The following is a 25,068-nucleotide window of genomic DNA, read 5'->3' on the forward strand; positions in this document are numbered from 1 at the left end:
AAAAAAGAAAAATGGATTACAATTTGTCAAAACTGATCAAACAAATATATGTATATCACTGGATGTAAATTATATCTCAATTTTAAAAAGCAAAAACTCTATAATAAAGTATTAGGTTATTAAGTATGAAATGTCCAATTTCCTTAAGTACTAAGCTCGACAGTTGATATCTGACATTTCACTTCGACACTTCTTGTTTTATGTTTATTGTGAAGGTACATCCTCAGTCTTTCAAACGCACGTTTTGGCTTATGATTATCTCTCAGAATTTTTTTTTTAGAGCAATTTTTGTGAAACCACGGATAAGTCAAAAATTCGTTATTTTCAAACGTGAGTTCCATCGTGGAACCAATGCAACGCAGACAGCTCAAATTATAATGAAGTGTTTGGCAAAGATATGGCTAATGAACACACAGTACATCGATGGTATGAGAACTTCCAGTCTGGTGTTTTTCATCTTAAAAATGAGCCACATGGGCAACCTGAGACCTAGGTGGATAACGATGAGTTTACACCCGTAGTGGTAGTGAATCCATCTCAACCTACGCATGAATTAGCAGCAAGGTTTGATGTTACTATTCTAATATTGGACCATGTAAAACAAATTGGCAAGGTAAAGAAGCTGAATAGATAGGTTCCACATGAATTAAAACAAGCATCAAGCCAGGCGCGGTGGCTCACGCCTGTAATCCTAGCCCTCTGGAAGGCCGAGGCGGGTAGATCGCTCGAGGTCAGGAGTTTGAGACCAGCCTGAGCGAGACTCAGTCTCTACTAAAAATAGAAATAAATTATCTGGACAACTAAAAATATATATAGAAAAAATTAGCTGGGCATGGTGGCGTATGCCTGTAGTCCCAGCTACTCGGGAGGCTGAGGCAGTAGGATCGCTTAAGCCCAGGAGTTTGAGGTTGCTGTGAGCTCGGCTGACACCACGGCACTCGCTCTAGCACGGGCAACAAAGTGAGACTCTGTCTCAAAAAAAAAAAAAAAAAAAGCATCAGAGAAATTATCTCAAAGCTTGCCTTTCTCTGCTGTCATGACACAAAGGCAAACCATTTCTACACCATATTGTTACGTGTGATGAAAAATGTATTCTTTTTGACAATCACAAGTGTTCGGCACAATGGTTGGATAAAGATGAAGTGCCAAAACACAGTCCAAAACCAAACATTCATCCAAAAAAGCTAGTGGTGTCTGTTTGGTGGTCCAGCACTGGTCCTATCCACTACAGCTTCATGAATCCTGGTCAATCAATTACAGCAGATGTCTATTACAATCGATTAAACAAAATGATGAGGATGCTTGCGATCAAGCAGCCGGGATTGGTCAATAGAGATAGGCCATTCTCTTGCAAGACAACACTCCACCACATGTCTCACAAACAACCTGCTCAAACTATAGAAGCTGCATTTAGAAACTAGGTTATCCACTATATTCACCGGACCTTGCACCAACTGACTACCACTTCTCCCGGGCTTTAGACCCCTTCTTGCAAGGAAAAATATTCAATTCTCAACAAGCTGTGGAAAATGCCTTTCGTAATTTCATAGCCACTCGCTCTCCAGGCTTCTTCACTGCTGGCATAAACAAGCTACCATTAAGATGGCAAAACTGTGTCAATAGTTTAGACGCATAGTTTGATTAATTGTACTGCTTTTTGTTTGAGATATAATAAACTACACTTTAGATTCAAAATGACCTAGAATGACAGAGGTCACAGAAAATATGTTAAATTATATTCAGTTAAAGGGTTTTTCCCTTTTTCATTTGTTTACATCCTTGGAAACTGCTGTGACTAAAAAGTTTTTTTAATTTTTCAATATATAGTAATTCACAATAATGCCTGAATTACATGTTGATTTTAAAACACTGAAAATCATTAAGTTCCCCTGTCAGACATTTTAGTTACATTTTAAAAGGCACTTTTGAAATTAAAATGAAGTACTAATAAAGCAGATCTATCCCAGAACATCGCTGAAGTATACAATGACCTACATAATTACCGCTGTTACTGAATTTTACTCTTTGCTATAGCGTAACATGAGTATGTAACTATTTCTACATTTATGGCAAAGCTATACTAATTATCAGTCTTTTATTTTTTTAGTAACTGAGAATAGGAAAGTCATAGGTAATTTTTTTCCCCAAAAAAGCTTTCAATGTTTTTCTATAAAACATATAATTCCTAATTAAGGTAAAGCCATCCAATAAGTTAAATAACATTAACATTGAAGTTTACAAAGAAAAACTGTTAGAAAATAAGAGGAGAAACTGACAGAAATACTAAGAGGTTTTATAGTTAAGTACTAGGAGAGAAACTTTCCTTATCTTGGTCAAGCCAACAAATAAAAAATTAAGTAATGACACAGAAAATCTGGATATAATTAATACAGTTAATTAAATGTCTACTAAACTTTGACATCTACAGAAACAGGACATTTTGACTTTTCTACAACTATTAATCATACATCAGATCAAAAAGACAAAATTAAATTTCCAAAAACCCCAAGTTGTATAGGCCACAATCCTTATCCATGGTACAATAAAATAAAATTATAAACCTTCATGTATGAAAAACTAAAATAAAGAGAAAATCCTAAAAACTACTAACAGAAAATAAGAATCAAGATTGATATTAGACCTTCCATCAGTAAGCAAGGGAGCACCAAAAATGGTGGAGAAATAACTACCAACCACTAAGGAAAAATAACTTTGACCTAGACTTGCACCAAGCAATATTATCATCTAAGGATAAGAGGAAAGAGTAAAATAAAGCAATGTTTTGGAATATGTAAAAGACACAGTAAGATTCTACCAGGAAATTTTTGTAAGCTGGAATAAAAATGAAAGTTATTAAAGAATCAAATAATAATAATAATCTTAGCTATCTTGAATCCAGAGGATAATCTGCATGTCAGTACTCTGCTTAAAATCTTCCAATGTTTCCCTTTGCCCTCAAAACAAAGTTCACACTCCATAAAAATGACTCCATGATCTCTGGCTGGCCCCCGCTCATCTCTCACCTACCACATTTCTACACCCATCCTTCTCCATGCAGTGTACACTCCAGTCTTACTGAGTATATTGTAGTCTCTTGCTTCCAGACTCTTCCTTAAATACTCTCCTTCCCCCAGTCCACTATCACACTTCCCCTACCTCTCATCCAGGCTGGGTTAATACCTACCCAGTATATATACCAATTCCTCTAAGTCTTCCCCAAACTCTCCTTAGACACCCCTTTCTTAGGCACTCCTTAAATGTCCCATAGCGTCTTACCTTTCCCATCAAAGCAGTTGTGAGACAGTACCTATTTACTTGACAGTCTTTCTCTATTAGACTGTAAGTGCCTTGAAGACAGATACTGTCTTGTTCACTGATAATACATTAGCTGCAATCTATGTAACTTCTCATAAATACCTGGCAACTATTCACTTCAGAGAAATTTAGAAACCTTCAGAGATACTCTTTCAGGCTTTTGCATAATCCTTCTCTCTTCTCTCTACTACTCTGTTCTACCAAAACATTTCACAAGACACTAAGGGCGGGGAAGTCAATAGTCATAACGTCTAGAATCCAAATTGTAGTTAAAAATTCTATCACGTATTAAGAACTGGCAATTTATGTATCAAGACAGTTATAAATTTAGTCACAATTAAGTTACATATTTAAACTCATTGAGAAGGGACACTCATTTATATATTATTTCATAGGTTTTCAAAACATGTATAACAAATTGTTTACTCTTTTTCTTTTGTATAATGGAATAAGAAAAAAGGTTCCTTTATTTATTAAAACCACTACTCACCAGCATAAGGATAGACATATATACAAATGGAATAGTATTAAGAGTTCAGAAATGAACCTATACGTTATGGTCAACTGAATTCCAAAAAATGTACTAAGACAATTCAGTGGGAAAAAAACAGTCCTCAACAAACAGTGCTGGAAGAACTGAATATCCACACACAAAATAGGGCCTAGGACACTTACTTCCCACCACCATACATAAAAATTAATCACAGACCTCATTGTAAAAGCTAGAATTATATAACTCTTAAAAACCAAGATAGGAGTAAGTCTTTGTGACCTAGAATTATATAATGGTTTCTTACCTATGACACCAAAAGTACAAGTGACAAATGAAAAAATTAAACTACATCAAAATTTAAAACTTCCCTGATGGAAACATATCATCAATAAAGTAAAACAGGCTGGGCACCATGGCTCACACCTGTAATCCCAGCACTTTGGGAGGCCAAGCTGGGAGGATCACTTGAAACCAGGAGTTCAAGATCAGCCTGGCTAACACAGCAAGCCTATCTCTACAGAAAAAATTTAAAAATTAGCGAGGCATGATGGCATGTGTCTGTAGTTCCAGCTACTCTGGAGGCTGAGGCAGGAGGCTTGCTTGAGCCCAAGAATATGAGGTTACAGTGAGCTATGATCAGGCCACGGCACTCCAGCCTAAGAACAGAGTCAGACCCTGTCTCTATTTAAAAAAAAAAAAAAAAAAATTAAAAAAAAAAGAAAGTAAAATGACAGCTCACAAAATGGAAGAAAAGATTTGCAAATTATCCATCCAATAAGGAACCTGTATCCAGAAAAAATAAAAAACACTTACAACTAAATAACAAAAGATAAATAACCCAACCAAAACACAAGCAAAGTATTTAAATGGGCATTTCTCCAAAGAAGATATACGCATGGTCAATATGCACATGAAAAGATATTCAACATCATTAGTCATTAGGAAAATGGAAATGAGAAGCACAAGGAGATAACACTTCATACCCCTAGCTGGCAACAAACAAAGAAAGGCAACAAGACAATATTACATATTGGCACTGAGATGGAGAAATTGGAACCCTCTTACATTGTTGGCGAGAATGTAAAATGATATAGTTACTTTGGAAAAGTTTGGCAATTCCTCAAAATGTTAAACACAGAGTTATCATATGACCAAGTAATTAATCCACTCCTAGGTATATAACCCAGAAATGAAAACAATTTGTCCACACAAAATCATGCATGTTCACAGCAGCATTACTCATAATAGCCAAAAAGTAGAAACAATCCAAATTTCAATCAAGTGAATGAACAAACAAAATGAGGTATATCCATACAATGAAATATTATTCAGCCACAAGAAAGGAATGAAGCATTGATACATGCTACAATATGAATGAATTTTGAAAATATTATGCTAAGTGAAAGAAACCTGCAAAAAGACCACATATTATGATTCCCTTTATATGAAATGCCTAGAATGGGCAAATCTATAAGACAGAAAATAGATAAATATTTGACTAGGGCTGACGGTAGGTGAAAAGGCACAGGAGTGATTACCAATGAGTATGAGGGGTTTTTTTGGATGAGGAGGTAGAAAATATTCTAAAATTTGATTGTGGTGATGGTTGCACACTGTGAATATTACAAAAATCATTCAATACTTTACAACAGTGAATTGTATAATAAATGAATTATATCTCAATAAAGACAGTTAAAAAATGCAAAACAACACTACTCATTCAAACGTGAACCTCTCTTACCCAAAGAAGACTTACTTCTCTTCAGTCTTACCTTTTAAGGGCATCTTTGAGTTCAGGCACAGAACGAATACATTGAACTGTAGCATTCATGTAACAAGTGTTACCAAGGTTTGTCAATCCACATGGTAATTCCATCTGGCCAAAAAAAAAAAAAAGGGATTAAATCATTTTTTAAAAAATGACATGGCATATACAAATCACTAGAGTTCACACTTTGGATCAAGTACCAATTTAATATTCCACCTTCATCCTAAAGTAACAATGTTTTATTTTCCCCAGTGAATATTTTTACTTGCATCATGCTGGCACTCTTACTGTGTTTTAGTTCCCTTCTTAAAAACGGACCAGGTGCAGTGGTTCACATTGGTAATCCTAGCATTTTGGGAGGCCAAGGCAGGATTACTTGAGACCAGGAGTTCGGGACCAGCCTAGGCAATGTAGCAAGACCCCATCTCTATAAAAAATTAAAACATTAGCCAGGCATGGTGGCACTTGTCTATAGTCTCAGCAACTTGGAAGGCTGGGGCAGGAGGATCGCTCCAGCCCAGGATTTTGAAGTTGCAATGACCTATGATCGTGCCACTGCACTCTAGTCTGGATGGCAGAAATCCCATCTCATAAAAAAACAAACAAACAAATAGAATAATAAGAACAAACCTATCAGTCCTGCCCCTTTTGTAGGTTTCAGAGCAGGGTAGCAAAATACACATAGAAACACTTCAAAATAACAAAAACAAAAAAAACAAGAAAATGAGTGGCACTATGTAAATGCTAGATTTTATTTTACTATTTGTTTATTTTGGGAGGGGAAGACAAGCCTCGCTCTATTGCCCAGGCTAGAGTGCCATGTCAGCCTAGCTCATAGCAACCTCAAACTCCTGGGCTCAAATGATCCTCCTGTCTCAGCCTCCCGAGTAGCTGGGACTACAGCTATGCACCACGATGCCCCAATAATTTAGTAGAGATGAGGGTCTCACTCTTGTTCAGGCTGGTCTCGAACCCTAACCTCAAGCAATCCTCCGGCCACAGCCTCTCAGAGTGCCAGGATTATAGGCATGAGCCACGGGGCCCAGCCAATGCTAGGTTTTAAAAAAAATAAATAAATAACATTTGAAACATATATGTTGGCCAGTTTCTAAACTAACTTTGCATTTAAATCAGGATAAAATACATGTATTTTCCACATGGAAGATTTCTAATAATTTAAATATCCTACATTTAAACTACTCTTTGATCCTGTTTTCTCATAAAGTAATAGTAAACACTTAAATAGTGCTATCTGCCAGACACACATTTGTTAGAGATATTAACTGACTTTATATGTGTTACAACCTCATCTGTAAAATAAGGTTAATCACAGTCCTTAATACATCATAGAGTTATCAGACTAAAGAGCACAAGCCCCGAATTATGAACTTTATGTTTAATTAAGTTAAGCCTAATTCACTTCAAGTTTGAAAAGCAGTAATAATCAAAATGTACAATACCAAAAAAAAAAAATGTAATTTTGTGAATTATCTGACTACTAGAGGATTTCCTTAAGCTAATTTCAAAGTAGCAACACTCATTTACTGCTAAAAACATCTTAATATTGTAACTGGCTCTGTGAAAAAATTTCAATGAGCCTTATATGTTTTGTTTTTTTTTTTTCATCTTCTCCCTTAACTACTTGACCTTTTGAGTTGTTTCCCAGAAATGGTAGATTTTCTTCAAGACAAAGGAGTTGAGATTCCAAAGGCCCCTGGGCAGACTTTCTGAGGCCAAGACTCACCATTCCTCAGTAACCTACCCTAGGAACTAGACCCTTAATTAACTTCCCCACAACCTGCCCCAAGCACTCAGACCCTTATTAATTTCAACATAATCTGCCAAAATGCACAGAGGCCCTCATTAATTTCCCCTCTTTAAAAAGCCTGGATTCTCCATTACCCAGAGAGAACCAGATTTGAGGCAGCTTCTTCATCTGTTCTCCCCACAAGATGTCTTCCATATTTAAAAATTCCTTCCTTCCTTGGCAATCTTCATCGTCTCAATAATTGGACCTTTTGCACAGCTAGACACTAGACCTAAACCAAAACCCCCTTGCGGTTTCGATAACAATATTAACAATTAAATCCTTGAAAACATTTAGATGCTACTTTCTAAAAGACATCTTAATAATTGTCCTCTGAAAAATAGTGATCAAACACAAAATTTGGTATGTCTTACAGCAGATGCTAACTGTTCTTCTGTCATGTCTTCTACGAAGACAGTTTTAGCTGAGGGTTCTTCAGGAAGAGCATCTGCTGACCCCATCATTAGTACAGTCATTCCCTGTTTTTTAAAAAAAATAATTTCATGAAAATCCTTAAAAATAGATATTGTTTATGTCCAATGAAAGAAGCCAGACACAAAAGAACACATATTACATGATTCTGTTTGCCAAAAAAGGTAAATCTACAGAAAGTATAGCAGTGGTGACCTAGAGCTGGAGGTAGGAAGGAATAACTTTAAATGGGTGTGATGTTCTTTCCCAGTAATGGAAATGTTCTAAAATTAGATTGCAGTGAAGGCTGCACAACTCTGAATATACTACTAAAAAGCAGTGAATTGTTAAAAAATTAAAAAGTACTAGGTGGCTGCCTGGGGCCAGGGGTCACCTGCCAGTCTGCAAAGAAGCATAGGAAACTTGTGTGATAAAATTTCTAAATCTTGATTGTGGTAGTAGTTACAAGACTATATAAATTTACCCACATTCATCAAACTGTACACTAAAAACAGGTGAATTTCACTCTATATTATTGCTCTAATTATTATTCTAAATTATACCTGGGTCAGGCATAGCGACGCACACCTGTAATCCTAGCACTCTGAGAGGCTGAGGCCGGAGGATTGCTTGAGGTTAGGAGTTAGAGACCAGCATGAGCAAGAGTGAGACCCCATCTCTACTAAAAATAGAAAAATTAGCGGGGCATGGTGGTGCTTGCCTGTAGTCCCAACTACTCGGGAGGCTGAGGCAGGAGGATCATTTGAGCCCAGAAGTTTGAGGTTGCAGTGAGCTATGATGACACCACAACACTCTACTCTGGGCGACAGAGAGAGACTTTGTCTCAAAAAAATTAAAAAAATTAAAAATAAATTTTACCTGAATGAAGCTGAGGAAAAAAATAAATATTGTCATTTAAAAAAACTGAAAATGTTTACAATATTGGAGGGGAAGGAATTCCTCAAATGATCATTAACATTTAGTGGCATCATTATTTCCCATTAACAAATGTGAACTAAAACTCCTAAACCCTCTGCTAACTGAATGGACCCCTCTCAGCCAAGGGGACCCCAGAAACACCTTAAAATTGAGTTCTTGGCCATGACAGGATGGGAGATATAAAGCACAATTACTTGCATATGATTTCCCTTCATAAGTATTCATAACTCCTCCTATAGCTTGTTGAATATGTATATTTGACCACTTTGCTCAGCATAAAATCCTGTTCCCTTTTGTCTCTTCTTTGAGGCATATGGTATCTGGTTTCTGGCCATGGTTCTGCTACCCTTTATGAGAAAGAAAGCTCACCTTTTTCCAAAGTATAAACCTCATTAATTATTTTTAACACAAACCACTAGTAAGATTCTTTCTGTGAATGCCTACTGTGTAACAATCATTGTTCATATTTGAATACAAATATTTTCAGAGCACTGAAATCTGTTATTGGAAAACGTCAAAACACATAAATTAGTTCAAAGTATCCAATTTTACAATTCTATACATTTACCTCCGTAAACCTGATATTCCAAACATGTAAAACACTCCATACAATAGAATAACAAGAAAGACACTGTCATTCTAAATCTCAATCCTAAAATATGAACATCTTATTCTCTTACTCAGTATGTTAACTGAAAGACATGAACACACAAGACAAAGAAAAAGGTAGGGCCAGAAGTGGAGGTTTAAAAATAAATAAATAAATAAAGGAAAAATGGCAGCCGGAAGAGATAAAAAATGTCCAGATGATGATTAAAATTAAGAAATTAGTAAGGTCAACAAACTCATACTTTTAAGAATACCTGTGTTGAAATCTAATAACTTTCATCTATCAGCTTTTATTTTCACATAGATATTTTATCAGATAACGGCAAAGCAGTATTAAGCCATCACTAAAGAATCTTTTTCCAAAGACAACTGTTCAGGAACCAAATATTTAAAGTATTAGCAATAATCAGTTAGAAAACACAAAAGAAAAAAGGAAATACCAACAAATACCTAACCTAAGAGTAAATAACAAGAAATATGTAAGACTTTAATAAGAAAACTATAAAGCTTTATTTAGGGATGTTAACACACACACAAAAACAGCTAAATTTGAAGGACGTGACAGGTTTGTAAGCTGAAAAAAATTACTGTAAAGACATTATTATAAGCTATTGTATAAATTTTACAAAATTCCTTTATGAAACCTTACAATAAATGAAATGATTCATTCATGCAGCAAATTTATAGCCATGACTATAGCTGAGAAAATTTCTGAAAAAGATGAATGAAGAGACTAAAACAATGCCATTAAAAGTGATTAAGGAAATAGATTATACAATGAAGAATACTGAGGAAAACTATAAGTATATAAGAAAAAAATACTATCAATTCCCCACCTCATTCCACACCATAACCAAAATGAATTATAAGTAAAGATTTAGGCCGGGCGTGGTGGCTCACGCCTGTAATCCTAGCACTCTGGGAGGCCGAGGCGGGTCGATCGCTCGAGGTCAGGAATTCGAGACCAGGCTGAGCGAGACCCCGTCTCTACTAAAAATAGAAATAAAAATTACCTGGACAACTAAAAATACATATAGAAAAAATTAGCCGGGCATGGTGGCGCATGCCTGTAGTCCCAGCTACTCAGGAGGCTGAGGCAGTAGGATCGCTTAAGCCCAGGAGTCTGAGGTTGCTGTGAGCTAGGCTGACGCCACGGCACTCACTCTAGCCCGGGCAACAAAGTGAGACTCTGTCTCAAAAAAAAAAAAAAAAAAAGTAAAGATTTAAATGTAAAAAAAGAAACAAATTATAAAAACATGTAAATAAATCAAAAAATTTTTGCAGTGATGTAATATTTTCTAAAGTTGACATAAAATGTAAAATTGACTGATGTCACTAGCTACACAAATCTTAAAAACTTCCATAAAACATTAGCGCAATTAAAATTGAAAATGAACTAGAGAAAAAATTACACCATTGTATGCTAAGCACTCAAAAAACAAATCAGTAAGAAAAGGCAAACACACAATACAAAAATTGGCAAAAGAGATAAACAGAAAACAAAAAAGGCTTAAAATTAATGAACTGGGTGTCTACCTTAAGAAGCTAGAAAAAGTAAAATTTAAAATCAAAGTGAAAAAGAAGAAATAAAGCAAAGAGGAAAAAAAATAAAGTAGTAAATGAGTAAGCAAAAGGTAGTTTGGGGGGTGGTGAGGAAGGGGGAATCAATGAAACCAATAAACCTCTGGTTTATGAAGCAATTCCTCAAAAGATACAAATTACCAAAACTGATTTCAAAAGAAAATGTGACATCTGAATAATTCTACACTTCAATTAAAGACACTAAATTCTTAATTTAAAGTCCTCCCACAAAATAAAACTCCAAGACCCAATGGCTTCACTAGAGAATTCTAGGCAACATTAAAAAAAATAAAAATACAAACTCTTTCATTTCAGACAGGAGAGGATGCTTCCTAACTCATTTTAGAAGGCCAACATTATACTGATAGCAAACTAAAAGAATACAAGAAAAACCACAAATAAGTGTCTCTTAGGCAAAGAGATAAAAATCCTTAACACATTAGCAAATAGACTCTAGCAACATATAAAAAGGATAAAACATAATGATCAAGTGGGGTTTGTCCCAAAAATATAAGGTTCATTTAATATTCAAAACAGTCACTGTAATATACCATGTTAACAGGTTAAAGGAGAGAAAACAGTGATCATTTCAAAATATACAGAAAAAGCATTTCATAAAATTCAACTCCCAGTCATTGTAAAAATTCTCAGCAAACTACAAATAGAATAGAACTTCCACACCCTAATGATGACTATATATAAAACACCTCCAGTACTCAGCACTAAAGTTCTAACCAGTGCAATAAAGCATGAAAAAAGGAGAAATTAAAAACAGACTGAAAAGGAAGAAATAAAAGTCTTTATTTGCAGATGACATGTATACCTACAATATCCTACAAAGTTAATATGTGAAATCAGCAAAGTCACAGGATACAAAGTCAATATACAAAAAATCAATTCTATTGCTACATACTAGCAATAATTAAAAAATGACATCTGAAAAGTATCGCTTATGGCTCTCTCCCTTCCTCCCCCCCCACACACACGCACGGAATACTACTCAGCCATAAGAAAGAATAAAATAATGTCCTTTGCAGCAACTTGGATAGAACTGGAGGCAATTACCCTAAGTGAAGTAACTCAGGAACAGAAAAACAAATACTACATGTTCTCACTTTTAATTGGGAGCTAAACAATGGGTATGTATGGCCAAAGACAGCAGAATAACAGACACTGAAGACTCCAAAAGATGCGAGGGTAGGAGGTTAAAGGATGAAAAATTGTCTATTGAGTACAATGTATAATGTTTGGGTGATGGGTACAGTAAAAGTGCAGACTTCACGACTACACAATATATCCATATAACAAAACTGCACTTGCAATCCCTAAATCTATAAAAATTTATAAGTTTTTAAAAATATCATACAATATCAAAAATGTAAGATATTAATAGTTAGCAAAATATGCGTAAGACCCTACATTCAATACTGTTGTGAGAAATTTTAAGTAGGTATACCACGTTTGTGGATTAGAAGACAAAAATATTAGGATGAGCCAGATTGACATAAATTCAATGAAATTCCAATCAAAATCCCAGGCTCTTTTGTGGAAAATGATAAGCTGAATCCAAAATGTTCAATAAACATGCAAAGCCAACACAGTTTTGAAAAAGAAGAAAATCTGGAGGACTTGTACTACCTGATTTTAAGGTTTAAACCATCAAACAGAGTAACTGGGCAGGGTGGCACATGCCTTAGTCTCAGCTACTTGGGAAGCTGAGGCAGGAGGATCACGTGAGCCCAGGAATTCAAGGCCAGCTTGGGCAACATAACGAGACCCCATCTCAATAAAATAAAAAATAATAAAACAGTAGGGAACAGGTATTGGTGTAAAGGTACACATACAAATTAATAGAAGAGAACAGAATCCAAAAATAGACGCACAGGTACATAGTCAACTGCTTTTCGACAAAGATGCTGAGGTAGAATGGGTAAGAACTGTCTTTTCAACCAATGGTGCTTACATGACTGAATATTCATGTGAAAAAAATAAATCTCAACCATTACTTTACAACAAACACAAAAAAATTACTCAAAAAGGATCACATGGTTACATGCAAAAGCTAAAAATTATAAAAGTTTTAAAAGAAAACAAACAACACCCCTGTAATCCTAGCACTCTGGGAGGTCAAGACAAGAAAATCACTTGAGGTCAGGAGTTTAAAGTAACATGTAGCTAAGATGAGGCCACTGCACTATAGCCAGGGTGACCGAATGGGACTGTCTGGGGGGGGGGGCGGGAAACGGAAAAAAAAAATCTCTTCTAAACATGGGATCAGTGAAGATTTATTAGATAAAACACACACAGTAAAAACCCTTTTAAAAATTGATAAATTAGCCTTCAACAAAATTAACTTCTTCCCAAGAAAACAGCATTACAGAGACTAAAATATATGTATACCCCCAGAAATGTTGCAGGCTTGGTTCCAGACCACCAGGAGAAAGCAAATATCACAAATAAAGTGAGTCACACAAATTTTTTTGGTTTCCCAGTGCATATAAAAGTTATGTTTACAGTATACTGTAGGTTACTAAATATGCAATAGCATTAAGTCTAAAAAAGCAATGTACATACCTTAATCAAAAGATACTTTATTGCTCAAAAAAGCTAACGATCAACTGAGCCTTCCACAAGTTGTCATCTTCTTTCCTCGATGTAATGATCGGGATTGGTGGTTGCTGAAGGCTGGGGTCACTGTAGCAATTTCTTGAAACAACAACAATGAAGTTTGCTACACCATTGAAGTTTGACTCTTCCTTTCACAAAAGATTTCTCTGTAGCACAAGATGCTGTTTGACAGCATTTGACCCACAGAACCTCTTTCAAAACTGGGGTCCAGTCTCTCAAACCTGCCACCTGCTGCTTTATCAACTGACTCTATGTAATATTCTAAATCCTTTGCTGTCATGTCAACAATGCTCACCGCATCTTCACCAGGAGTGGACTCCATCTCAAGAAACCGCTTTCTTTGCTCATCTGTAAGAAGCAACTCTTCATCTCTTCAAGTTTGATCATGAGACTGCAGCAATTCAGTCCCATCTTCAGGCTCCACTTCTAATCCTAGTCCTTGCTAGTCCCACCACATCTGCAGTTGCGGCCTCAAGTCTTGAACCCCACAAAGTCATCCAGGAGGGCTGGAATCAACTCCTTTAAACTCCTGTTAGTGTTGATATTTTCACCTCCTCCCATGAATGTTCTTAATGGCATCTAGAATGGTGAATCTTTTCTGGAAGGTTTCTAGTTTTCTTTGTCCAAATTCTTTGAGGAATCACTATCTGTGGCAGCTATAACCTGACAAAATTTCTCTCTTAAATAATAAGACTTGAGAGTTGAAATTACTCCTTGATCCGTAGGCTACAGAGTGGACGTTGTGTTCGTGGCATGAAAACAACATTCATCTCCTTGTACATCTCCATCAGAGCCCCTGGGTGACCAGGTGCATTGTCCATGAGCAGTTAACGTTTTGAAAGAAATCTTTTTTTTTTTTTTTTCGGAGTAGTAGGTCTCAACAGAGGGCTTAAAATATTCAGTAAAACATGCTATAAACAGATATGCTGGCATTTAGGCTTTGTTAATCCATTTATAGAGTACAGGCAGAGCATATTTAAGCATAATTCTTCAGGGCCCTAGGGCTTTCAGCATGTAAGTGAGCACTGACTTCAACTTAAAGTCACCAGCTGCACCAGCCCCTGAAGAGAGAGTCAGCCTGTCCTCTGAAGCCAGCCACTGACTTCATTCTAGCTATCTAAGTCCTAGCTGGCATCTTCCTCCAACAAATGGCTTTTGTCTACATTACAAATAAGTGCAGCCACCTTAATCAATGATCTTAATTAGATCTTCTTGATAATTGGCTGAAGCTTCTATATAAGCACTTGCTGCTTCACCTTGCACTTTCATGTTATGGAGATGGTTTTTTTCCTTAAACCTCAGCAAGCAACCTTGCTAGCTTCCTCACCTCTCCCAGCCTTCATAGAATGGGAGAGAGTCAGGGCCTTGTTCTGGAGTAGGCTTTGGCTAAAGGGAATGCTGTGGCTGGCTTCATCTATCCAGACCACTCAAACTCTCTCCATATCAGCAATAAGGCTGTTTTGCCTTCTTATCATTCATGTGTTCACTGAAGTAGCACTTTTAATTTCCTTCAAGAACATTTTCTTTGGCTTTACAACTTGGCTAACTGGCACAAGAGTTCTAGCTTTCAGCCTATGTCAGCTTTCAACATGGCTTCCTCCCTAAGCTTAATCATTTCCAGCTTTTAATTGAAAGTGAGAGACATGCAACTCTTCCTTTAGGGTTATTAATTGGCCTAATTTCAATACTGTTGTGTCTCAGAAAATAGGGAGGCCCAAAGAGAGGGAGAGAAATGGGGGAATGGCCAGTTTATTAAGTTGGCCATCTTATATAGGCACAATTCCTGATACCCCAAAACAATTACAATAGTAACATCCAAAAAAAAATCACTGATCACAGAACACCACAGCAGATATAATAATGAAAAGGTTTGAAATATTCCAAGAATTACCAAATGTCACACAGAGACATGAAGTAAGCACATGCTGTTGGAAAAATGGCACCAACAGACTTGTTCAAAGCAGGGTTGCAACTAACCTTCAATGAGTAAAAAATGCAGTATCTGTGAAACACAATGAAGCAGTGTGCGATAAAACAAGGTATGCCTATACAAGGTATGCCTATACAGGACTCGGGGGTTAATCATAATTTTTAAGAGTGCAAAGGGGCCAGGCAAGGTGGCTCACACATGTAATCCCAGCACTTTGGGAGGCCAAGGTAGGAGGATCACTCGAGGCCAGGAGTTCCAGACCAGCCCAGGCAACATAGCAAGGCACCATCTCTATAAAAAAAATTAGCTGGGCATGGTGTCAGCTTCTTAGGAAGCTGAGGCAAGGGAATCACTTAAACCCAGCAATTCCAGGTTACAGTGAGCTATAATCAGGCTACCACACTGTAGCCTGGGCAACAGTATGAGAGTTTGTCTCTTAAAAAAAAAAAAAAAAGAAAAGAAAAATAAAATTTAAAAACCAATAAGACTAACCACATTACCAAAAGAAAAAAGAAAAATCACATGATCATTGTAACAAGTCACAAAAAAGCACTAAAAATTCAACAGCCTTTCATAATTTTACATCTTAATGAACTAGGAAAAGATAAAATGTCCACTGTCCCCAATTTCTATTCAACACTATTAGAAATCCTATCAAAATATTAGGCAAGAAAAAGAAACTAGAAGTCATTTGTTTATCAATTATACTTTAATAAAGCTTAAAAAATTAGAAGCCATAAGAATTGGAAAGGGAGAAGTAAAATTGTCATTATTTGCAGATATTAGTAACATGCTTATGTACACAGAAAATCCAATGGAATCTACCAAAAAAACTACAACTAGTAAGTGAATTAATTGCAAGGTCACAGGATGAAAATAAACTTAGAAAAATCAATTGTATTTTTACATTCTAGCCATAAACACTAGAAAACAAATTTTTTTATTATTTTCAAAAGCAAATAAACTAAGTTCCAAGAATCTAACAAAAAATATACAAGAGCTCTATAGTGAAAAACTACAAATCTGCTAAAAGAAAATAAAGAACTAAATAAACAGGAAGTATACCATATTAAGGATTTTAATACTCAATACTGTTAAGCTATTCACTCTCCCTAAACTGAGGTACAGATTCAATGTAATCTCAAACAAAATCCACCAAGAGTCAATTTGTAGAAATTGACAGCCTTATTTTAAACTTGTAAGTAGATGCGAAGGAGCCAAAATATTCTTTAAATAGAAGACAAAGTTGGAGAAATAAGATATACTATCTTATTTCAAGACTTATTATAAAGCTTTAGTAATCAAGACCACTTGGTACTAGTATAACTTTAATCAACTAGATCAATGAAACTAGAGTCTCAAAATAGACCTACAACTGATTTTCAAGAAAGACCCCCCCCCATACAAGGCAATAGGAAAAGAAAAGCATTTTCAACAATGGTGCCAGAACAACTGGATACACATATGAAAACACAGTCATTTGGAATTTATTTTGGTATAATTAGGTTACTGCATTATAATAAGTGTTCATAAGATAATACTTACGTTTTTTATTTTGATGTTTCCCCAATCATCATCCTGTTTCAAAGACAAACAAAAAACATTTACCCACCTCTGCACAATCTGAATATAATCTAATAATCAACTAATTTTAAGGTACTTCAAAAGTGGAATAAAATTTATTCTGCATGTAGATTTTATTTAAAATTACTATGAAAAAAAATTTTTTTTAAACACATGCAGTCCTAAGGCCAGTGTGTCTAACAATTCCTTAAACTACATAAGGTAACAATCTAAAAGACAGTAAACGTGGCAGCACCAAGTACTAAAAGGTGCTTACAGGATATACAACACTTTTAGCAAGTATAAAAAAATACCTGACTGATGACATATGACAGATCCTATTTTTTGCATGTTTGGAACCAGCAAAGCTAATTAGTAACTAGCTTATATGACAAGAATGAAGGGTAACTTATGAAATGAGGTCTACATAATTCAGGTGACTATATAATTTATCATCCAAACCACGACACTCTTGAAAATGCAAGTGCTCTTAAAAACTATACCAGACTCGAGAATGCAAGTGCTATTAAATTATACCACGAGAATAAATCAGACTTCTGAAAGCAAATTCTTAATAATATTTGCATGTCCACAAATGTTTCTTAAGTTCTAAGTTTCACACCTATGCAGCAATTAACAAAACTTTCACTTTGATATGTTTTTTTTTTTTTTTGAGACAGAGTGTCACTTTGTTGCCCCAGCTAGAGTGAGTGCCATGGCATCAGCCTAGCTCACAGCAACCTCAAACTCCTGGGCTTAAGCGATCCTACTGCCTCAGCCTCCCGAGTAGCTGGGGACTACAGGCATGTGCCACCATGCCCGGCTAATTTTTTCTATATATATTTTAGTTGGCCAGCTAATTTATTTCTATTTTTAGTAGAGACAGGGTCTCGCTCTTGCTCAGGCTGGTCTCGAACTCCTGACCTCGAGTGATCCACCCGCCTCGGCCTCCCAGAGTGCTAGGATTATAGGCGTGAGCCACCGCGCCTGGCCTGATACGTTGAATAAAAACAAACAAAAAAATAATAATAATAATCAAGAATTTTTTTTTTTTTTACATGCCATGACTGGTCCACAGATATTTGAACTTACTACTGCTAAGCCCTTCCCTTCACAGGATAAAGTCAGTTCAATGTTACTCCTTTTTACAGAGGGTACCAGGTATTCAATATGCTTGTCTCTCCTTCAATGATATCACTAATTTTCTCTTTGGACACTCTGCTTTAAAGTCAAACAGTAACTTCCTAATGGCCCCTCTCAACTGAAGGGTTATTACTGCTAATCATAAGGAATGATAAATATAAATGCCCCCTTAAATCACTTACCCCAGGTCACACAAAGCTGGAAATTGAACCCAGATCTGTTTGATTTGTAAATTGCATGCTCTTTTGGTGCCTCACTATTTTGTTTAAACCGCTCTGGGTGCTCAGTTTTCTCATTTATAAAATATAGAGAACACATATAGTTGAGAATTAAAGAAAATATATGAAAAGCCTGGCACAGAATAAGTACTCAATAGGCCAGGCACGGTGGCTCACGCCTGTAATCCTAGCATTCTGGGAGGCCGACGCAGGAGGATCGTTTGAGCTCAGGAGTTCGAAACCAGCCTGATCAAGAGCGAGACCCCATCTCTACTAAAAAATAGAAAGAAATCAGCTGGACAACTAAAAATATATACAAAAAATTAGCTGGGCATGGTAGCGCATGCCTGTAGTCCCAGCTACCAGGGAGGCTGAGGCAGGAGGATTGCTTGAGTCCAAGAGTTTGAGGTTGCTATGAGCTAGGCTGACGCCACGGCACTCTAGCCAGGGTGACAGAGCAGGACTGTCTCAGGAAAAAAAAAAAAAAAAAGAATACTTAATAAATGCTAACTATTAGCAGTCATGGTTTCATTTAATTAGCATTTTTCTGTAATTCTCAACAGTACACTAGTACACAGTTCAGTAAAAATTAGGTTATGGAGTTCACTAAAGGCCAAAGGCTCATACTGCAACTTCTTGGGGGTAAACTGTTTTTTCACTAATATGTGTTTTACTGCCCAGCAGACAGGGATAGCCAGGTCTTGTCTCTAAAATTAACTACAGCTCTTTAACATTTCACATCTAACCCTTGAAGAAAGTATCTTTTAAAACTATATTTATATAGTATTATAAAAAATAATAGAGAAAATATCTTCTCATCTTTCTGTGGCCCTTCATCAGTGATGCTGATGAGCATGGACTTTTAACTATAGTCAGTGAGATTGTTCTAAGGGAAGTAAAAATTTTTTTAAAAATTAGGTTCCCTCTATTTTTAAACAAAAAATGTTTTATCCCATCTCCAGGTAGAGTTAGAACGTTAGATAATGATTACCCTGAAGAGAACGGGTATCTTCTTTAATGGGCAGGATGCAATAAAGACAAAAGGAAAAAATTAAGTTATCCAGTATTCCAGAACCAAGGCTTTGGCAAAGATGTTGAAGTGCTTTGAATTTCAACATTCAAATGTGTGTACAAAAAATGCATTCTGTAAGTAGCTTTTTTGAAAAACCAAGTCTACCTGTATTGCTCCATATTTTTAAACAGAGATAAAATTTTCCACCCCTGTAACAGAAAATCACTAAGGAAATACAAATAGATTTTATATTAGCCTTAAAAACATAAATATTTTTAATACATATTTATAGGAAAAAAAGTTCAAACTATACAGGTAATTGTAAAATGTCCCACTTCCCTGACCCCCAGAGGTATCCACTGATACCACACATTTTAAAATAAAATCTGAAATGGTGCTTTTATAATATTGTATAGTGTTTTAAAATGACTACAATGTTCCTCCCTTATACTAACATGAATAAGATAGTTTTAATCCCATAGACTCATACTCTCATCATATGAAAAGTACCTCAAATGCTACACTTACATTAACACTAAACACATTATCTGGTATTAATTCACCAATAACATAATACTATATAATGCAAATTTGGGGTAAATTTTACCTTTAATGTTCCTCCTTTCACCATAACTTTCTGTCTGGCCGGCTGGACTCCAGTCAGGGCAAAAAGCTGAGCCTTGAACACCATTGGAGGTTCATCAGTATTTAATTCTACACCTTCAAATTTCTCCTTTCCCCATTTTACAGTAACTGCAAACAAAACCACAATTTATTTTCATTTACAAAATAACTTAAAATTTAGAGGACACTTAAGAGCTTCAGTCCCCAAACCCTGGAGCCAAGGCCCAGTACCAATCCATGGCCTATTAGGAAACGGGCCTTGCATCTCTGCATGAGCTCTGCACCACCCTCCGCCAACCCATGACACCCCACCCTACCTCACTAGTCCCTGGAAAAATTGCCTTCCCTGAAACTGGTTCCCAGTGCCAAAAAGGTTGGGGACCAGTGCTTAGGAGGATAACCTACTTAGGCTAGTTCTTGAGAGTCAAAGTATGTCATTCATCTTCTAATGCCCATAATACCTACCTAATCAAGGATGACATGCGCATAGTATGCTCTGAATAAAATTCTACTGTATCTAACTTCTCTCATTTGATAAATAAGGAACTTGAGACTTAAGAAAAGTTGATTAATTTGCTAATGTCACAAAACTGGTTAGTAAACCCTTGTCTCCTGAAACTTACTCCAACAATTTCTGCACAGTGACGATCACGCTGAAATAACATCCCAGAATACGGTTCACAGCCCTCATAATGTGTTTAATTAAAGAATCATCCAAATCAGTATAAACTATTGGAAGAGGAGTAAGGGAGAAAAGTTAGAAACACTTTTAAGAGAAGATAAAAATTCTTGGAAGGGTCAGGCACAGTGGCTCACACCTGTAATCCCAGCATTTTGGGAGGCTGAGGTGGGAGGATTGTTTGAGACCAGGAGTTTGAGACCAGCCTAGGCAACACAGCCAGACAAAAATTTTTTAAAAAATTAAAAATTCTTGGTAAAATAAACAGGTTAAGGAATACAGATTCTGAATGATAAGGTATGGGAGAATTATAAAGTATCATTCCTGAGCAAGAGGTCCTCAAACATTAAGAAAAATCCAGGCCGGGCGTGGTGGCTCACGCCTGTAATCCTAGCACTCTGGGAGGCTGAGGCAGGTGGATCGCTCGAGGTCAGGAGTTCGAGACCAGCCTGAGCAAGAGAGAGACCCTGTCTCTACTAAAAATAGAAACAAATTAGCTGGCCAACTAAAAATATATATAGAAAAAATCAGCCGGGCATGGTAGCGCATGCCTGTAGTCCCAGCTACTCGGGAGGCTGAGGCAGTAGGATCGCTTAAGCCCAGGAGTTTGAGGTTGCTGTGAGCTAGGCTGACGCCACGGCACTCACTCTAGCCGGGCAACAGAGGGAGACTCTGTCTCTAAAAGAAAGAAAAAAAAAGAAAAATCCAAAGAGATATATAAATCATTTAAAAAATATACAGAAATCCACCCTTTCCTCAGTTGCAGCCAAGGTGTTCAGTCCTTCTGAGGAAGCAAAGGCCACATCAGGGTGAGGCTTTCAGTTCATCAGGCAACTAGTCCCACACCCAGCAGCGCTGGCACCGAGCTCACCCAGGCCATGGCCTCTGTCTCTGAGCTCGGGTGCACCTACTGCGCTCTCACTCTGCACCAGGGTGAGGTGACAATCAGGGAGGTTAAGATCAATGCCCTCATTAAAAGAGCTGGTATAAATGTTGAAACCTTTCAGCTTGTTTGCAAAGATCCTGGCCAGTGTCAACATTGGGAGTGTCATCTGGGCTGGTGGACCCGCTCCAGCAACTGGTCCTGCACCAGAAGGTCCTGCACTTTCCACTGCTGCTGTCCCAGCTGAGGAGAAGAAAGTGGAAGCAAAGAATCTGAGGAGTCTCATGATGACATGGCTTTGGTCTTTTTGACTAAATCTCTTTTACAACATGTTCAATAAAAAGTTGACCTCTTAAAAATATATATAGAAATCCTACTACACAGCCATTAGGATAGCTATTGTAAAAAAAATTTAACAGAAAATAACAAGTGGTGATGAGGATGTAAAGAAATTGGACCCTTATCTACTGCTGGTGGGAATGTAAAATGGTACAGCCACTGCAGATAACAGTGTGGTGTTTCCTCAAAAAATTAAACATAGAATTACCATATAATCCAGTAATTCCATTGCTGGGTATATACCCTGAAGAACTGAAAGCACAAACTCAAACAGATATTTGTACACCCACATTCATAGCAGCATTAATCACAATAGCCAAGTGTCCACCATCGGATTAATGGATAAACAAAATGTGGTATCTACAAATAATGGAATATTATTCAGCCTGCCTTAAAAAGGAAAGAAATTCTTACACATGCTACAACATGGATGAATCATGGAGACATTATGCTGAGTGAAAAATAAGCCAGTCAGAGAAGGACAAATACTGTATGATTCCACTTATGAGGTACCAAGAGTCATCAAATTCACAGAGACAAAAGGAGAATAGTGGTTGCCAGGGGCTAGAGAGAGATGGAAACGAAGTTTTTGTTTAACGGGTACACAGCTTCAGTTTGGGAACGTGAAATTGAAGGTGGATGGTAGTGATGGCTGTACAATGTGTACTTAATGGAGTGGTCCCCAACCTTTTTGGCACCAGGGACCCATTTCATGGAAGACAATTTTTCCACTGAGGAAAACTTAGGAAATAGTACCAAAAACTTACGAAATAGTACCTACAATGTTCTCTTTATTTTAACATACAGCTTTTTGTTAACCCTGAAAATACAGATTCTCAATATGGAGATGTCAAGAGAAGGGGCCTTAGAAATGCACTTCAATTCCCTTATTTTGGGGAGGAGGAAAAGATCTAATTAAATATTTAAGATAAAACTCAATTTTGAAGGTAAAACTTTGGTGAGTGCCAGCATTTTTTGAGGGAACACAGAGAGGGGTTGGTTTTGTTGTATGTCTGTGAACCTACTAGTGTGTTTAAGTATTAGCATAAAGCCTTATTTATCGCCATTGCTTATTAATATTCCCTAAATTCTATACTGCGTAAATGGAATATTTCAAGAACCATTCTGCTTTTAATTGCTACGGTTTTAGCAAGGAGTGGGCAACCATTATTTAAGAATTTGATTCAACATTCTAGACCATCAAGAATCCACCATAAGATTAAACATTACTCTTGATTCATACTCTTCTTTGAAAATGCTGTCTTCAATAAAGGAATTACGATAAAGAGTCACGGATGGTCAGTGAATCACACACAACCATAACCAATGGGAGGCACCACACACATTCTAGGTGCCATTTTGAATAAGACTAGAAAATAGCAAGGTCCATTAAGTAAAAAGATGTGATCCCTGGACAATACCTTGGTCTGCCATCAAGTAAACAACCCGCGCCAAACGCCAATCAAGAAGAAATGACGTCCGTGGATATCTGCATTCATCTACCTCTCAAAGCTAGCACTTTGCTTCGGATACAGAAATCCAATTCAACGTTTCAGGAAACCAAAACGAAGCGAAAAGAAAGGTTCGCAATCTGCCTCAGGAAACTGGTACAAAAGGGGCGATCGAGCCCAAGGCAGCAGGGGTAAGCCAAGGGCAGCCGCGGAGGGCAGCCCCAGGACCATGAAGGCTAACCTAGCGTCCCGGGTCCCTCCCCGCCACCACTCTGTCCCTGCTCCCTTCCGCAGCCACCACCGAGAAGCCCAAAGGAACCGCGCTGCGGGTCCCCGCGCCCTGGACACACCCTCACCTCTCGTGGCACACTAGGACAGCGTCAGAAACTATTCTGCAGAGTCACGACTTCCAGATGCTTCCCATCTCCACTCCCGCTCCCACCCCACCCCCGGCGGCCCCGGGGGACGGCGCTCCCACGCGTCGCAGGGCCCCAACCCAGACAGGGGAGAGAAGGTGCCGGGGTCGTCTCCCCCCGCGGTCCCCCGCGCACCGCAGCCGGCGCCCGCCTCTGCGGGCCGGGCCTACGCGGAGGCCTAGCGTCGCCCCGAGAGGCGCGCGGGGCGAGGGGGACGCTCACCGGAGTACAGCGGCATGGCTGGGCGCGGACGGGGCCGGCGGCGCGGGAAGGCTGGGCCCGGAGAGGGCGGCGAAGGGAAGGGCACCAGGAGAAGCTGTGACGGCGGCCGAGGCGGAGAACCAGGGCTGGCGGCGGCTTCGGGGCGACGAGAGTCTCATTCAAACCGGCCACTGGCGATGACGCAGCAACACGCAGTTCGTCCGCGGAGCCAAGGGAGACGGGAGAGAGGGGGCGTGGCGCCGGGGGCCGAGGCGGGGCCGAGGGGGGCGGGGGGGAGGCGAGGGGGGCGGGGCTGCCGCTGCAGGTGCGCGCCTGCGCAGTGGGTGGCCACCGCCCTGCGCCAACTGGCCGCGTGGTGCCGGCCCGCCCCACCCTGGCGCAGAGCGAGTGGGGACCTGGTATCCTCCCTGCTGTCTTTGTAGAAAATGTGATGTCCCCAGTTTTTCCAAAACGGTGGGTCAGTACTAAGATCTTTTGTGCTTGTTAATGTACCCAGTAGAAGAGCTGAGAGTTGAGAGACCTTGCTCTCTAGTTAAAATTTTTTGAGAAGATTAAAATTTATTGAGCACTGTGACTGTAAGTGCATAAAATTAGTGGTAATATAGTTAGACCTGTTTGGAATTCCTGCTGTTACTAGCTGTCTGGCTCTTGCAAGGATCAGTTCCCTTATCTATACAGGTATGCCTGGTTTTATCGCACCTCACAGACACTGCGCTTCTTTTAAAAAACAACAGATTGAAGGTCTGTGGCAACCTGCGTGAAAAAGTCCATCTGTGTCATTTTTCTAGAAGTGTGTGCTAACTTCATGTCTCTGTGTCACATTTTGGTAATTCTCACAATAGTTCCAACTTTTTCAGCTTTATGTTACGGTGTTCTGTGATCAGTGATCTTCACTTTACTGTTGTAATTGTTTGGGGTGCCACGAACTTTGTACGTGCAAGACAGTGAACTTCATGGATAAGTGTGTGTTCTGACTGCTCCACCAACTGGCCATCCCCCCATCTCTCCCCCTCTGTGAGGCAACCTATTTCCCGAGA

General features: G+C 38.1%; 1 protein-coding gene and 1 pseudogene across 3 annotated transcripts in view; one reads left to right on the top strand and one right to left on the bottom strand.

Annotated features, from left to right (window-relative positions):
• Positions 1–24,323, bottom strand: part of USP14 (ubiquitin specific peptidase 14) — a 50,831-nt gene extending 26,508 nt beyond the window's left edge. Inside the window, exons 1-5 of one of the 3 annotated variants that reach the window (XM_045527983.1) lie at positions 24,032–24,323; positions 20,025–20,170; positions 17,027–17,059; positions 7,758–7,862; positions 5,581–5,684 (exon numbers count right to left, since the gene is read on the bottom strand). In XM_045527983.1, the coding sequence (XP_045383939.1) occupies positions 5,581–5,684; positions 7,758–7,862; positions 17,027–17,059; positions 20,025–20,170; positions 24,032–24,047 (404 nt within the window). In that variant the 5' untranslated portion in view covers positions 24,048–24,323. Of the gene's footprint in view, positions 1–5,580; positions 5,685–7,757; positions 7,863–17,026; positions 17,060–20,024; positions 20,171–23,749; positions 23,830–24,031 lie in introns of those variants that run through there. The other 2 variants (XM_045527984.1, XM_045527985.1) reach the window with 2 other exon arrangements.
• Positions 21,599–21,918, top strand: LOC123621904 (annotated as a pseudogene).
• Positions 24,324–25,068: the final 745 nt, after the last annotated feature.

The sequence above is a fragment of the Lemur catta genome, chromosome 16 (genome assembly GCF_020740605.2).
Source record: "Lemur catta isolate mLemCat1 chromosome 16, mLemCat1.pri, whole genome shotgun sequence".
NCBI lineage: Eukaryota > Metazoa > Chordata > Mammalia > Primates > Lemuridae > Lemur > Lemur catta.